Genomic DNA, 18,304 nt, shown 5'->3' with positions numbered 1-18,304 from the left:
TAATTCCCTCAGCATCACCTGACTTAATTCGACTACATTCCATTATCCTCAGTTTGCTTTTGTTGATGTTCATCTTATATCCTCCTTTCAAGACTGTCCATTCCGTTCAACTGCTCTTCCAAGTCCTTTGCTGTCTCTGACAGAATTACAATGTCATCGGCGAACCTCAAATTTTTCATTTCTTCTCCATGGATTTTAATACATACTCCAAATTTTTCTTTTGTTTCCTTTACTGCTTGCTCAATATAGAGATTGAATAACATCGGGGAGAGGCTACAACCCTGTCTCACTCGCTTCCCAACCACTGCTTTCCTTTCATGCCCCTAGACTCTTATAACTGCCATCTGGTTTCTGTACAAATTGTAAATAGCCTTTCGCTCCCTGTATTTTACCCCTGCCACCTTTAGAATTTGAAAGAGAATCTCATAGTGAGGTTGAAATAGATAGTTCCTGCAAATTACTATGGGTAGAGGCTATACTCAACAGCCGTACCAAAATAATAATTGGCTCCTTCTACTGACCCTCCCACTCACATGATATAATAGCTGAACAGTTCAAAGAAAACGTGAATCTCATTACAAATAAGTACCCCACTCACACAGTTATAATTGATGGAGACTTCAATCTATCCTCAATTTGCTGGCGAAAATACACGTTCAAAGCCGGTGGTAGACAGAAAACATCTTTCGAAATTGTACTAAATGCTTTCTCTGAGAATTACTTTGAACAATTAGTTCATGAGCCCACACAAACTGTAAATGGTTGCGGAAACACACTTGACCTCTTAGCCACACGTAATCCTGATCTAATAGAGACCGTCATGACGGATACAGGGATTAGTGAACACAAGGTCACTGTAGCGAGGCTCAAAACCATGTCAACCAAAACCACTACAAATAAACGCAAAATATATCTATTTAAAACAGCAAATAAAAATTCGCGTGATGCCTTCCCAAGAGAGTGTCTCCATTCCTTCCAAGCTAATTATGTAAGACCAGATATGGCTCAGATTCAGAGATACAGTATCGACAGCAGTAGATAGATTCATACCACGTAAGTTAATAAGAGACGAGACTTATCCACCATGGTACACAAAACACATCAGAACACTGTTGCAGAAGCAATGAAAAAAGAATGCCAAATTCAGAATAATACAAAATCCCCAAGACTGGTTAAGTTTCACAGAAGCTTGAAATTTAGTGCGGACGTCAATGCGAGATGCTTTTTTCTCCACAATGAAACATTGTCTCAAAATATGGTAGAAAACCCAGAGAGATTCTGTTTGTATGTAAAGTTCACAAGTGGCAATACAGTCACTGCGGGATGGCGATGGAAATGTTACCAATGATGGTGCCACTAAAGCAGAGTTACTAAATGCAGTTTTCCATAATTCCTTCACGAAAAAAACTAAGTAAATATTTCAGAATTTGAAACCAGAAGAGCTGTTAGCATGAGTGACATAAAAGTAGATATCTTAGGTGTTGGGAAACAACTCAAATCACTTAAGGCAAGTCTTCTGGTCCAGATGGTATACCAGTCAGGTTTCTTTCAGAGTATGCAGACACAATAGTGGCTTTCTTAGCAATCATGTACAACCACTCACTTGACAAAAAGACTGCTCCTGAAGACTGAAAAGTAGCACAGGTCACACCAATATTCAAAAAAGGAAATGAAGTAACCCATTGAATTACAAACCCATATCACTGACCTCAATTTGCAGTAGGATTTTGGAGCATATACTGTACTCTAACATTATGAATCACCTTGAAGAAAAGGACTTACTGATACATAACCAACACGGATTCAGAAAATATCGTTCTTGTGCAACACAGCTAGCTCTTTATCCCCATCAAGTAATGAGTGCTGTCGACAAGGTATCTCAGATTGATTCCATATTCCTAGATTTCCAGAAGGCTTTCGATACCATTCCTCACAAGCGACTATTAATCAAATTGCGTGCACATGGAGTATTGTTTCACTTGTGTGACTGGATTCGTGATTTCCTCTCGGAGAGGTCGCAGTTCGTAGTGGTACACAGTAAATCATCGAGTAGAACAGAAGTGATACCTGATGTTCCGCAAGGTAGTGTCATAGGCCCTCTGCTGTTACTGATTTACATAAATGATCCAGGTGATAATCTGAGCAGCCCCCTTAGATTGTTTGCAGATGACGCTATAATTTACCATCTAATAAAATCAGCAGACAATCAATTCCAATTACAAAATGATCTAGAGGGAATTTCTGTATGGTGTGAAAAGTGGCAATTGGCACTAAACAAAGAAAAGTGCGAGGTCATCCACATGGGTATTAAAAAGAAATCTGATAAATTTTGGGTATGCAATAAATCGCTCAAATCTAAGGGTTGTCAATTTGACTAAATACCTAGGAATTACAATTACGAGCAACTTAAATTTGAAAGACCGCATAGATAATATTGTGGGGAAGACGAAAAAAAGACTGCGCTTTGTTGGCAGAACCCTTAGAAGATGCGACAGACCCGCTAAAGAGACAACCTACATTACAGTTGTTCGTCCTCTGTTGGAATATTGCTGCACGGTGTGGGATCCTTACCAGGTAGGAGTGAAGGAGCACATCGAAAAAGTGCAAATGAGGGCAGCTCATTTCGTGTTATTGCGCAGTATGCGTGAGAGTGTCCCTGATATGATACGCGAGTTGGGGTGGCAGTCACTGAAACAAAGGCTGTTTTCTTTACGCCAAGACCTGTATATGAAACTTCAATCACCAACTTTCTCTTCCGAATGTGAAAATATTTTTTTGACACCACCTACATAGGGAGCAATGATCATCATCATAATAATAAGAGAAATCAGAGCTCGAATGGAAAGAAGTAGGTGTTCCTTTTTCCCATACACCATTCGAGAGTGGAATGGTAGAGAAGTAGTATGAAAATGGTTCGATGAACCCTCTGCCAGGTACTTAAGTGTGTATTGCATAGTAACCGTAGATGCAGATGTAGATAGGTTTCTGAAAAATTTTGAAGTTAGCTGTAGGCAGGTCATGGCTTCAGAATATTAAAATTTACCTTAATTAAATAAAATTCATGATAAGATCACAATTCGTATTATGCATTTTGAGAGCAGGTTCTCATCTTTGAGCAAAATACTCTAACTACATTTTTTTAAACATGAGATGTTCTTTAGGTTGTTAAATCATTAACATATTATGTATCTTACTAGAATATGAACCTGTTTTCTAAATGTGTCCTGTGATTTTGTCATTAATTGTGGTATAGCAAAATTTAAAATATTTTACTGTTTTCGAGTGGCACAACATTTTTGTGATGGCAGGAAGACAGTAAAGGAAACTCAGTAAAGTATGACAAATACTGTAGTTAGCTGACAGTAACTGGGACCAACAATTATTTCTCAGCTGTCACCAAGTTGTGTCAAAGAATTTAAGAGTGACAGCTTGGATGTTAGAAGAAACTTTGAACATCCACAATACTGAAAAAATGCGCTCTTAACAATCAAGGGTAAAGACTGTGTTAATACTTTTCAGGAAATGTTACAGCACTTGCAGAATAACTAACTTCACTGTTACACCATTGGTGTTCTACGGATCGGAGTGTGGAATGTCAGATCCCTTAATCGGGCAGGTAGGTTAGAAAATTTAAAAAGGGAAATGGATAGGTTAAAGTTAGATATAGTGGGAATTAGTGAAGTTCGGTGGCAGGAGGAACAAGAGTTTTGGTCATGTGAATACAGGGTTATAAATACAAAATCAAATAGGGTTAATGCAGGAGTAGGTTTAATAATGAATAAAAAAAATAGGAGTACGGGTAAGCTACTACAAACATCATAGTGAACACATTATTGTAGCCAAGATAGACATGAAGCCCATGCCTACTACAGTAGTACAAGTTTATATGCCAACTTGCTCTGCAGATGACGAAGAAATTGATGAAATGTATGATGTGATAAAAGAAATTATTCAGGTAGTGAAGGGAGACGAAAATTTAATAGTCATTGGTGACTAGAATTCAAGAGCAGGAAAAGGAAGAGAAGGAAACATAGTAGGTGAATATGGAATGGGAGTAAGGAATGAAAGAGGAAGCCGTCTGGTAGAATTTTGCACAGAGCATACCCTAATCATAGCTAACACTTGGTTCAAGAATCATAAAAGAAGGTTGTATACATGGAAGAAGCCCGGAGATACTAGAAGGTATCAGTTAGATTATATGATGGTAAGACAGATATTTAGGAATCTGGTTTTAAATCGTAAGACATTTCCAGGGGCAGATGTGGACTCTGACCACAATCTATTGGTTATGAATTGTAGATTAAAATTGAAGAAACTGCAAAAAGGGGCGAATTTAAGGAGATGGGACCTGGATAAACTGAAAGAACCAGAGGTTGTACAGAGTTTCAAGGAGAGCATAAGGGAACAATTGACAGGAATGGGGGAAAGAAATACAGTAGAGGAAGAATGGGTAGCTTTGAGGGATGAAATAGTGAAGGCAGCAGAGGATCAAGTAGGTAAAAAGTCGAGGGCTAGTAGAAACCCTTGGGTAACAGAAGAAATATTGAATTTAATTGATGAAAGGAGAAAATATAAAAATGCAGTAAAAGAAGCAGGCAAAAAGGAATACAAACATCTCAAAAATGAGATCGACAGGAAGTGCAAAATGGCTAAGCAGGGATGGCTAGAGGACAAATCTAAGGATGAAAAGGCTTATCTCACTAGGGGTAAGATAGATACTGCCTACAGGAAAATTAATGAGACCTTTAGAGAAAGGAGAACCATTTGCATGAATATCAAGAGCTTTGATGGAAACCCAGTTCTAAGCAAAAAAGAAAGAGAGCAGAAAGGTGGAAGGAGTATATAGAGGGTCTATACAATGGCGATGTACTTGAGGACAATGTTATGGAAAAGGAAGAGGATGTAGATGAAGATGAAATGGGAGATATGATACTGCGTGAAGAGTTTGACAGAGCACTGAAAGACCTGGGTCGAAACAAGGCCCCCGGAGTAGACAACATTCCACTAGAACTACTGACAGCCTTGGGAGAGCCAGCCCTGACAAAACTCTACCATCTGGTGAGCAAGATGTATGAGACAGGCAAAATACGCTCAGACTTAAAGAAGAATATAATAATCCCAATCCCAAAGAAAGCAGGTGTTGACAGATGTGAAAATTACCGAACTATCAGTTTAATAAGTCACAGCTGCAAAATACTAATGCGAATTCTTTACAGACGAATGGAAAAACTGATAGAAGCCGACCTCGGGGAAGACTAGTTTGGATTCCGTAGAAACGTTGGAACACGTGAGGCAATACTGACCTTACGACTTATCTTAGAAGAAAGATTAAGGAAAGGCAAAACCACGTTTCTAGCATTTGTAGACTTAGAGAAAGCTTTTGACAATGTTGACTGAAATACTCTCTTTCAAATTCTGAAGGTGGCAGGGGTAAAATACAGAGAACGAAAGGCTGTTTACAATTTGTACAGAAACCAGATGGCAGTTATAAGAGTCGAGGGGCATGAAAGGGAAGCAGTGGTTGGGAAGGGAGTGAGACAGGGTTGTAGCCTCTCCCCGATGTTATTCAATCTGTATATTGAGCAAACAATAAAGGAAACAGAAGAAAATTTCGGAGTAGGTATTAAAATCCATGGAGAAGAAATAAAAACTTTGAGGTTCGCCGATGACATTGTAATTCTGTCAGAGACAGCAAAGGACTTGGAAGAGCAGTTGAACGGAATGGGCAGTCTCTTGAAAGGAGGGTATAAGATGAACATCAACAAAAGCAAAACGAGGATAATGGAATGTAGTCGAATTAAGTCGGTTGATGCTGAGGGAATTAGATTAGGAAATGAGACACTTAAAGTAGTAAAGGAGTTTTGCTATTTAGGGAGTAAAATAACTGATGATGGTCGAAGTAGAGAGGATATAAAATGTAGACTGGTAATGGCAAGGAAATCGTTTCTGAAGAAGAGAAATTCGTGAACATCGAGTATAGATTTAAGTGTCAGGAAGTCGTTTCTGAAAGTATTTGTATGGAGTGTAGCCATCTATGGAAGTGAAATGTGGACGATAAATAGCTTAGACAAGAAGAGAATAGAAGCTTTCGAAATGTGGTGCTACAGACGAATGCTGAAGATTAGATGGGTAGATCACATAACTAATGAGGAGGTATTGAATAGAATTGGGAGAAGAGGAGATTGTGGCACAACTTGACTAGAAGAAATGATTGGTTGGTAGGACATGTTGTGAGACATCGAGGGATCACCAATTTAGTATTGGAGGGCAGCATGGAGGGTACAAATTGTAGAGGGAGACCAAGAGATGAATACGGTAAACAGATTCAGAAGGATGTAGGCTGCAGTAGGTACTGGGAGATGATGAAGCTTGCACAGGATAAGAGTAGCATGGAGAGCTACATCAAACCAGTCTCAGGACTGAAGACCACAACAACGATAACATTTCAAAAAGCTTCTATGTTACCATGGTACTGTAATGTTGAAATTTTGTGCTGAGTAATAAATCACTCAGACTGGTCCTGTTTTGAGTAAATTGAAACTCGTGTACCTGTGGTACTGACTCGTTGACTAGATGATGACGACGAAGACGATGACGATACACTATTACAGCAGTGTACATACAGAATCAAAGCTCGAAAACCAGTTTTTGTTGTTGAACCACAGTGAACCACATTCACAAAGCTGTTCATTGTTGATCCACAGTTGCTATTAATTGTTTTAATTATTCCATGCTGCACGCAATAGGGTAATTTTTATTTTTGTCCTCTCACATCTTTGGTCTCAGGCCACTTCCAGGTACCTAGATACATTTGTTAGTTCTTTCTGTATTTACAAATTCAATACACACATTCTTTGTGTCAGTGTAGTGTTTGCATAGATGCTCTGTCACACCACCTTATACAGAATTGGCATTGTTTGTCATCACAGATCTTTCTATCATCTAACAGATAAGTAGTGTACTTGAAAATAGTGTAAAGCTAAATTGTATAGTAGTGTGAAAATAAACATTAAATTTCTAGGCAGCATGGAGTCATAAACAAAAAAATGCACGAAGGTTTAATGTGTCTATAAGGGTGTTTCATTTCTTGTAGCAACTCCTGTGAAATACATACATTTTAAAATCAGTTTTCTCTCAACATTTAGGTGCACTGTTTGGTTACTTACTATTTTTTTTAATTACATGATTGGTTTAGGCTGATACTATCAATACTATCACCACCACTTGCCTTAACATTACAGTCTGCTAATTACAAGAATTTTACTGTCATGGTATCAGTGGAAGAGTTTCAGATTTCATCAGTTGCCTCATGAACCTCAAGTATTCTAGTGGAAAAAAAGGAGTATTACTGTTTCCACCATCAGTGCTCTATTTGCCCATTACTACTAATAGCGAATAGTGCACAGGATGGTATATTGCTAATTATATTTGTGAGATGTTCAATTTGAAATGGTTTTATTGTAGGAGGATTGCAGCACCAAAGTCGTACACAAGGTGGCCAGATACCACCAGTTATTCCTATATTTACTGAGTCATTTGTCTGTGTTTAAAATTCATTGTGCCGTGTTGACTTGGAAAGAGAAAAAGTACCTGACTGAAAACATAAAGTTATTAACTGAATGCATATTTTTAAATTGCTTTATGTAATGTATGGTAATTCCTCAACCTTTCTCTTATTGTCAAAAATAGCATTATTGTGAGAGAGAGCTGAAACGTGCATTCGCATGCACGCGAGATGTGCACATACAACTTTTTCAAATTGTGTAATCAAAGTTGTTATTCCAATTGTTTTTCAGGAGCTGAACTTCAATTTTCATACAATTATTCTTCCAGAAGCATTAAAGACAATTCAAACAGAAGACCCAACTGTTCTGAACATGATATGTGAACTAAATGATATTATTGCTAGTGTGGGCATTCCTCTGCATGATATATTAGCACAGCTGGAGATACATCTTCGTTACATAATAATGGAAATGGATGTGAGTAATGCAACCACGTATTCTAGTTGTTATGCCTGCTTATTTTGATTTACAGTTAGGTCTCCAATATAATAGAATTGTTAAAATAACTGGAAATATTATTATATCACATGGCTTTTGTTTCCATCTGTTGAAAAGTCAGTATGTGATGACCTATGTGTTACAAGATTGTCTGTAATGGACTTACGCTGTCAAGATTTGTTTAGAAACTATATTACATATTGTGTTCTTAATATCGTGATTCAAGATAAAAGTTATTTTACAGTCTCCACATGGTGTATCTCGAGAGCTTGTGGCACAGTTGCGGGCAAGGTTTGAGGGGATGCTTCTACGTCCAGCAAATATGGCCCAGCCATCTGTATTGGAGGCCAATAATGAAGATGCTCTTGCACCCGGCCTCATGCTGCTAATGGGTTTCAATGGACTGTTTGAGAAATTACAACTTGATGGAAATGCCCTAGTTGCTACATTGGAAACATTGGATACCCCTGTATCCTGGCGAAAGGTGGATCAGATTAGAGATGCAAAAGCTATGTCTGTAAGTAACAGTCTTGATTCACTTGAGCAAGTGAACACACACACACACACACACACACACACACACACACACACACACACACACACACACATCTGTTGTTAATAGTCTGCATAGTAAAAGGTGACTACAGATTATTGAAGTGGTTACACAATGTACCATAGTCATATTTTATTTTTGTTTATTTAATTTTTACACATAAATGTGGTTCTTAACTATCATACAGAAAGAGAATTTTGTTGGAAAATGCTCAGTTTTCCCCCCATTGCTGATTCTGCATATATAGTTATCAGTTAGTTATATCATACATAGTGTAAAATGTCTGTATCAGTCTCTTCAAATGTGTTGTTGTGAGCTCAAAATCCAATTGATTTGCTGACAGAGATGGCACAACTGTCCACATTTTACTTAACTTACATTGTAAAAAAAAATGCACTGATTTAAGTGAGGTGAATGTTAAGGTTCCTGTCAGGTATTTGTTGTCAGTCATCATTTCAAGTTTCTCAGATTTCTAGTTACGAATTCACGGTTATATAGACAAAAGTGGAACTACACCCTGTTGATAGAAAAAGTCCTCACACTCAACTTCAGCTGTTGTATAAATCAGTTTGCCAGCATTTGCAGATACATATGTGCTATAATTGTCTATTTCAGGAAAAAAAAAGAGGTCATCAATTTTGATTTCTGAAGTTGTTCAGAATACAGTAACTTATGATGGATCACAAATGTGTTGCTTTTTCTGTGTCCGTGACTTGTACTTCATGTACTGTCAAGACCCTGTAAAAAGGTTGCTAAAAAAAGCACCTTGTGAAAAGTACTCTGTTTTGAGTGCTGTGGTATGAGTTAGCAAACTCTGCCTTTCTTGATGTCAAGGCTGGATTACTATTAAAACATTGTATGTGTACACTTTGTGTTGCCCCATGTAGATGTGCACTAGCAGGTGAAGTGAAATAATTTCAGTGTACCTCTCAGTTGCTTTGTTTCTATCTTGACTATGTTCTGTATGATAAAGGGTGGCAATCATTGAAATATATGAAGAAAATGTAAATTAGTTACAAACTACAGTGTGCACACACTTTATTCAACATGTAAACATCACTACAGGTATTTGGATTTAGGTTGTGACATGTTCAATGTGCCTGCCATCATTGGCAATGATGTGGCACAGACAAGTAGCGACATTCTAAATGACCCGCTGAAGCGTTGGAACATCGATGCTGTTAATGACTTTCTGAATGGCTGTTTTCAGCTCAGCAATGGTTTTGGGGTTATTGATTTACACCTTACCTTCAATATAGCCTCACAAAAAGGAGTCACATGAGTTCAGATCCGGAGAATAAAGCAGCCAATCAGTTCCACAATACAGTCCCCAAAGTGCTCCTACAGGACATCGAACACTCTCCTGCTTCGATGGGGTCGAGACCCGTCTTGCATGAACCACATCTTGTCTCAATCAGGGTCACTTTGAATAATGGGGATAAAATCATCTTCCAAAACCTTCACGTATCATCTGGTAGTCACCGTGCCATCAAGAAATATCACACTGATTATTCCGTGACTGGACATAGCATAGCACGCCACACCATCACTGTTGAGGTTGAAGAGATTTCTCGATCGCTAAATGCGGATTCTCAGTCCCCCGATTTGCAAATTTTGCTTATCGGTGAATGCACCCAAATGAAAGTCACTAAACCAAAAAAGGCGCGTGCACATGCACATAGTAATTTCCAACATGCCCCATGGTCAAATGTGCAGTTTGAACATCCTAATGCAGTGTTCCAAAGTTAAAACAAATTCAATAATTGTCACCCTGTAGGTTCTTTCTTTCATGTACAGAAGTACACTAGACAGATTCAATATGTTTGCAAATAAAATTGCTTGTTGGATATTATCGGTCTTTACTGCAGTGTGTGGCTGTACTTTTATTATTTGGTCATTTAGAAATAATGAGATGAAGCATGAATCTTATCTTTTGCAGGCCCCTGTGTTTAAAGAACAGGCACGTGCCGTGCTGGAAGATGTGTTTCTGGTGAAACGTTTGCAGACTATGCAAGAGTTCTTTTCACTGTGTGGCCAGACAACTGCTAATGGTGGTAGCATGCCACACGATGACGATCGTCTCAGCAAACCTGTTCGTCGCTTCACTGCGGACTATGTAGGACGACAACTTCTTGGAGTTGCATCTCAGACATTGGCAATAACATTATGCCTATTGCTTCAGCGTATTGGTCTCAATGTATCAGGTATGAATTAACATTTACAGTATGATGAAATGATTCTCTCTTCAGTGTTATGTGCTTGCTGAAATACTAGCATGTGGCTTTCAGGGGCTGTAAAAAGAAGTTAATGTGTATCTTTCAGGTTTTTATTCTTCAGTAAGTGAAACAGATGGGAGAGTGCTCAGAAAAGAATCATTTTACAGCAGTAACTCTCAAACTTTAAGCTCTGTCTTTGTTTTCCAGAAATGGTGCAGATAAGAGAATTGGAAGAGGATTTGTGACTCTATTGAGGGGTCAAAATAGAGAATATGTCACATGTAATGTGTGAGGCAAAAGGGGAAAAAGAAAGCAGTGAAGAACTAATGACAATAGAGTGTAGTTTCCATGATTCTACTAGTTAAAAGTAACTTGACATATGCAGTTTAAAAAAATATAGATGAAAAGATTGGGTGTTGAAAAATAAGTCAATATAAGACTTTAAAACAAGAGAATCAACAAAGAAATTATTGTTCTTTGATGTAGCTTTCTTCTTTGAGAAACATTTTTTCCAGTTAAATTCAGATGTGAAATCTTCCATGGGTAGTTTTTAGTCAGCCTGCATATGGGGGGAGTCGCTATTTACATGAGACTGCTACCAGAAGTGTCTTGTAAATGAGGCACCCTTGCATATTCTGATGCAACTGTATGTCAAGAATTATCTATGTGTTATTGGAAATGACGTATCAGTCAAAAGCAGTTTATTTCGTATGAAAAGTTAACTGCAATAGATTTTGGAAGGGGATGTTCTGCTTCTAGAATATACTGTGTAGTATCTACACATCACAAATCTCCCTAACAAGGAGATACTGAAGCATGTTAAAAAGAGGGTCATTGATTCAAATCCAGGAGAACATGAATGTGATAGAAAATGGTGCAGATATCATCTCTGCTTACTCTCCAATGATGAAACATAGTTTCATTGATAGCAGCTATTTTTGGACACTGAGAAGGTCATCGTAAAGAATATTTATATTGTCTGAATTACTGAACTGATGAAAAAAATTGTCCATTAAAGGGGAAGAATTTCTACATATACATTGAGGTTACAAAACTCACAGGATAGTGATGTGCACATATACAGGTGGCAGTAGTGTCATTCACACAAGATATAAAAGAGCAGTGCATAATCAGAGCTGTTATTTGTACCCAGGTGGTTCCTGTGAAACAATTTCCGACGTGATTATAGGTTCACAGCGAGTACTAACAGACTTTGCATGCGGAATGGTAGTTGGAGTTAAATGTGTAGGACATTCCATTTAGGAAACTGTTAGGGAATTGAATATTTTGGGATCCACAGTGTCAAGAGTGTGCCGAGAACACCAAATTTAAAATATTACCCTTCACCATGGACAACTCGGTGGCCAACGGACTTCACTTAATGACCAAGAGCAGAGATATTTGCGTAGAGCTGTCAGTGCCAACAGACAAGTAACACTGAGTGAATTAACTGCAGAAGTCAATGTTGGATGTACAACAAACATATCCGTTAGGACAGTGTAGCAAAATTTGGCATTAATGGGCTATTGCAGCAGACATTCTATGCTAGTGCCTTTGCTAACAACATGACGATCACCTGCAGCATTCCTCCTGGGCTTGTGACTGCATCAGGGACCCCTAGACGACTGGAAAACCACAGACTGGTCAGATGAGTCCCCATTTCAGTTGGTAAGACCCATAGTAGGGTTTGAGTGTGGTGCAGACCCCACAAAGCCATGGACCCAGGTTGTCAACGAGGCACTGTGCAAGCAGGTGGTGGCTCCATAATGGTGTGGGCTGTGTTCACATGGAATGGACTGGATCCTCTGCATTGACTAGAAATGTTTGTGTTCAGCTACTTGGAGACCATTTACAGGCATTCATAGACTGAACACCACAATGGTTCATAGTTGATTTGAAGAAAATCTTGGACAGTTTGAGTGAATGATTTGGCCACCCAAATTGCCTTATTTGAATCCCATCTAAGTGTCATTGGACATAATTGAGAGGTCAATTTGTGCACAAAATCCTGCACCAGCAACACTTTACGCAATTATGGACAGCTATAAAGGCAGTATGGCTCATTATTTATGCAGGGGACCACTAACAGCTTGTCGAGTCCACACAACATAAAGTTGCTGCACTACACCAGGAAAAAGGAGGTTCAACATGATATTAGGAGGTACCCCATGACTTCCATTACCTCAGTGTAATTTCTGAGTTTACTGATTTATATTAAAATGAATAAATGTTGCAGGAACATGTTTTCATTTGAACACAATGACAAAAGCAGGTGAAGATTAGGTGAACATAACAGAAATAGGCGTTTTATACAGGTCACACATCCTTGAACCATACGAGGGTTGGAACTTAAATAGTGTCAACTATTTAATCGCAACCGATACAAAAGAGTTACACATTTGCACCTGTTACTGTCCTTCAAAGTAATCACCAGCGTTGTTTAGAACCCATTGGCATTGATGTGGAAGATGTAGTATACCATTCATTAGCAGAGCCTGTTCTGTTAATGGTGCGAATGGAGTGGTATACTGCCTGTCAAATTTCTGGAACAGTTCTGAAGCGAATGCCACAAAGTGGTTCCTTCATCTTTGGAATCAAATAAAAGGTTGTGCAGAAAGTGTCACCACTTCTTTTGCAAAGCTGGTCACAGGTGGTGCTCCAAAAATTAACAGTGATATGACTTAAGTCCATGAGACTTTGATTTGATTCCAAAGGTGAAGGAACCACTTCATGGCATTCACTTCAGAACTGTTCCAGAGATTCGACAGGCAGTAGACCGCTCCATTCACACCATCACCTGAACAGACTCTGCTAATAGTATACTACACCTTCCACATCACTGGCAACGGGTTCTACACACTTCTGGTGACTACTTTGAAGGACAGTAACAGGTGCAAACATGTAACTCTTTTGTATCAGTTGTGAATAAATAGTTGCCACTATTTAAGTTCCAACCCTCATACATTGCCAGATTTGATTGACTAGTCTCTACTTTTTTATACAATACTTAAATGTGCATATGAATGCATTAGCATACTGTTTGCCTCAAATTATTTATGAATGTTTAAGTAAGCACTGAAACCAGCTCAGTTTATTTCTTTTCTCATAGTACGTACGTTTTTAACTGTTGAGACCAAAAGGAAATGATGATACTGCTGTGTTCACCAGGTGAAGTGGAGCAGCGGGACATTGGAGCAGAGAGCAAAGTGTCATTGGAGGAGCTGTGTCGCAAGGCTGTGGAAGCTGCTCTGAAAAGAGGTTTGGTGGGAGGTAACACACTAGCCCAGGCATCGAGTTTAACAAGTTCACTGGAGGCAGCTTGGCGGCGGCGGGAAGTTGCCAGACATTTGCAGCGCGACATCGAGGCAAGACGGTCAACGCTGCGCAGGCTGCAGTTGCAGGCTACAGCACATGCTTGGCTGCACGAAGATGCACTTGCTCAGACATCACCACAGCTAAGTTAGTATCATTCATTTTTTGTGTAGTTGAATTTATCATGTACTCAATGTATGGTTCAGATGTTAAGGTGCCAGATTATGGATCCAAAAGTTTGATGTTTGACCCTCAGTTAATAATAATTTTTTTTGTCTGTCACTTATTGCATATTTTATCTAAGTTACTGTTCATTAATGTGAAAAATTCTGAGTTATACTAGGGTTTGGAGAGCCTGCTTTAAAATATAGTTCTCCCTAAAATTGGATTAGTCAGTCAGTTCAAAGGTAGAAGAAAGACATTGGCATACTACCTTCAATAGAACCGTACACAAACACTGTAGTATTCAACCCAATGTTCAGGTTGATGACAGCCTTACCTGTATACTCATAAATGTGGTATTGTTACCTGCATCATTCAAATAATCAATCCAAACTCAAGTTAAATTTCATAGAACTGAGAACGTACACTTTGTTTATATGCTATGAATTGAGTACTTGCCATGCTAGCAACTTTCAAATGATTAACAGTGTTAGTTTAACTTCCTGCTACTCAACTTTAAATTGCAAAGTGTGGAGGTAGTGTGGCACTGAGTGGAGAGACACAGCAGGAAAGTGCAGGCTTCAATCATAAGAAACTGACAGAAAGACATCACCTAAGAGACCTATTATTAAAACCAATCAGCATTCAAATATGTTGAGAAAAAATACTAAAATGTTAATTACTGTAAGCTGCTAGGTACCAGAACTTACCTTTCTTCAAGAAAGCGGTAAGCTTTGATCATCATCACACACGAATTAGTTAAACCCTATAGTCGAAAGTAGGGAGATTAGTAACATCACATGTAACATGTATCACAAATAGTTTCCACTCTCCAGTAGGTGGTGTGTTAATAGCAACAAGCAGAAGCATAAGGTCTACCAAGGGTATAAATTAATCAAACTGTGATCACATGTGGATGAAAACAACCAGCAATGAACTCCTTTTAATAATCAGATGTTCATACTTTCTTGAAGATTGACACATTAGTCAAACAGTAATTTGAAAACAGGAATACATCATTTCCTGGCTGCACTTTTATTCTCACTGAATGGCTGCTGTGTGCAACAGTCTGCTTGTGATATCCAGAGGAAGTTGGATTTTGGTCAGTCGGGTCAGGGTGGGCTAGTCTTTACATAGTGTCTATATGGCTTATGGGATGTCTGACCTTATTAGGCTGACATAAGGCTTGTGACTTTCCACAGAGGTGGGTGTTTTTCAGCACATATTGGTAAGAAAGTTCTAAAAGTCCTGTTAGGAAGCAGTACTTCACTGAAGACTGCTCTTACCAGCAGTGGGAAATAGCCAATGGAAGTGCCTTAATTCTGACCCTGAAGCAGATAGACTGTATGAGTTAAATGTTAAATAATTCTGTGATGGGGTTGGGAACTGTCAAAACTGAGGAGTCAGCCGACAGAGTTAGAGGGAGGTTTTTGAAATGTGTTTTTAAAGTAGATAGTCAGTGACCCTTAGAATTTTACAAAATTATTTTCTTGTATAAGAATCTTAAGAGAAGGTGAAGGCATGTTACTGTTTATGTGCTGAGTAGGCAAAAGAATATCAATCTCATGTCCAGTGGTTAGCTAAGAATAAATCTGATGTAAACATTACAACATGTATTTTTTACATTTGCTGGAATCTCATTGGGTTGTGCTTCATGTGGAGCAGAAGGCTAGCTATCTTGAGTACAATCAAGTATGATTATAAGGATAGTTGTCATACAGTGTATCTTGTGCAGGTTGACTCAATGATAATACAGGGTAACAGCTTTACCAGTGCATTTAACTTGGATGGCACTGGTCCAACTAACCTGCAGTGATGTGAATAGTTGCAGATCAGATTAGATTAATACTTGTTCCATAGATCATGAATACGTAATGATGTGGAACGTGTCAGGTTAATAAAAGATGTCTGTACAAGATATTACAGTACACAAAATATTGCATTACACTAATGTTTAAGCTCCCCCCCCCCCCTCCCCCCCCTTAATTTATATCTAAAAATTCAGCCAATGAGTAGAAGGAGTTGTCATCTAGAAATTCTTTTAATTTATTTTTAAATGTTAGTTGGCTATCTGTCAGGCTTTTGATGCCGTTTGGTAGATGACCAAAGACTTTTGTGGCAGCATAATTTACCCCTTTCTGTGCCAAAGTCAGATTTAACCCTGCAAGGTGAAGATTATCCTTTCTCCTGGTGTTACAGCTATGCACACTGCTATTACTTTTGAACTGGGTTGGATTGTTAACAACAAATTTCATAAGTGAATATATATACTGTGAGGTTACTGTGAGGATCCCTAGATCCTTAAATAGATGTCTGCAGGATGACAGTGGGTGGGCTCCAGCAATTATTCTGATTACACGTTTTTGAGCAATGAATACTTTTCTACTCAACAATGAATTACCCCAGAATATGATGCCATACGAAAGCAGTGAATGAAAGTTGGCATAGTAAGCTAATTTACTGAGATTCTTATCACCAAAATTTGCAATAACCCTAATAGCATACGTAGCTGAACTCAGACGTTTCAGCAGACCATCCATGTGTTGCTTCCAGTTTAACCTCTCATCAATGGACACACCTAAAAATTTTGAAAATTCTACCTTAGCTACAGACTTCTGTTCAAAGTCTATATTTATTACTGGAGTTGTGCCATTTACTGTACGGAACTGTATATACTGTGTTTTATCAAAATTTAAAGAGAGTCCATATGCTGAGAACCACTTAATGATTTTGTGAAAAACATCATTTACAACTACATCACTTAGTTCTTGGTTTTTGGATGTTATTATTATACTTGTATCATCAGCAAAAAGAACTAACTTTGCATCTTCATCAGTGTGGAATGGTAAGTCATTAATGTATATCAAGAACAGTAAAGGCCCTAAGACCGAACCCTGAGGGACCCCGTACTTGATAGCCCCCCAGTTTGACAAGTCAGCTGTTGTTTTAACATTACATGAACCACTTATTTCAACTTTCTGCATTCTTCCAGTTAAGTATGAATTAAACCATTTGTGCACTGCCCCCCTCAAACCATAATGATTCAGCTTATCTAAAATAATTCCATGATTTACACAATCAAAGGCCTTTGAGAGATCACAAAAAATACCAATGGGTGATGTCCGGTTATTCAGAGCATTTAATATTTGATCAGTGAAAGTGTATATAGCATTTTCTGTTGAAAAGCCTTTCTGAAAACCAAACTGACATTTTGTTAGTACTTTATTTTTACAAATATGGGAGGCTACTCTTGAATACATTACTTTATCAAAAATTTTTGATAGAGCTGTCAGAAGAGAGATTGGGCGGTAGTTGTTGACATCCGACGAATCCCCCTTTTTATGCAATGGTTTTACAATGGCATATTTCAGTCTATCGGGGAAAACACCCTGCTCCAAAGAGCTGTTACATACGTGGCTGAGAATCCTACTTATCTGTGGGGAACAAGCTTTAAGTACCTTGCTGGAAATGCCATCAATTCCATAAGAGCTTTTACTTTTCAGTGAGTTTATTATTTTACTGATTTCAGAGGGAGAGGTTGGTGGAATTACAGTTGTTTCAAACTGCACAGGTATGGCCTCTTCTATTAATAGCCTTGCCTCTTCTAGTGAAGATCTAGATCCTATTTTCTCCACAACATTTAAAAAATGATTATTGAAAATATTTTCAATTTCTGATTGTTTGTTAGTTCACTTGTCATTCAGTTTTATGGCACTAAAGTCTTCCTGTGCTCTTGGTTGCCCTGTTTCCCTTTAAATAATATTCCAAATTGCTTTAATTTTATTGTCAGAGTTACTGATTTCAGACACGATACACATGCTTCTGGACTTTTTAATAACTTTTCTTAGTACTGCACAATAGTTTTTATAATATTGAACAATTTTGGGGTCAGTACTCCCTCTTGTTGTTAGATACAGTTCTCTTTTACGGTTGCAAGATATTCTTATTCCTTTAGTTAGCCAAGGTTTTTTATATGTTTTCTTAGAATTATGTTTAACTATTTTCTTGCAAAAGCAATTTTCAAATACCCTTAAAAATGTATCGTGAAATAAGTTATA

The 18,304-nt window shown here is 38.2% G+C and overlaps 1 protein-coding gene across 1 annotated transcript in view; it reads left to right on the top strand.

The window, feature by feature from the left end:
• Positions 1–18,304, top strand: part of LOC124605141 (serine/threonine-protein kinase SMG1) — a 352,264-nt gene that overhangs the window by 298,705 nt on the left and 35,255 nt on the right. Inside the window, exons 44-47 of the mRNA XM_047136625.1 lie at positions 7,797–7,982; positions 8,248–8,520; positions 10,496–10,760; positions 13,941–14,231. Of these exons, the coding sequence (XP_046992581.1) occupies positions 7,797–7,982; positions 8,248–8,520; positions 10,496–10,760; positions 13,941–14,231 (1,015 nt within the window). The remainder of the gene's footprint in view (positions 1–7,796; positions 7,983–8,247; positions 8,521–10,495; positions 10,761–13,940; positions 14,232–18,304) is intronic.

The sequence above is a fragment of the Schistocerca americana genome, chromosome 3 (assembly GCF_021461395.2).
Source record: "Schistocerca americana isolate TAMUIC-IGC-003095 chromosome 3, iqSchAmer2.1, whole genome shotgun sequence".
NCBI lineage: Eukaryota > Metazoa > Arthropoda > Insecta > Orthoptera > Acrididae > Schistocerca > Schistocerca americana.
Note: the sequence above shows the minus strand (reverse complement) of the source record. Positions and strands in the feature narration are given on the sequence as shown.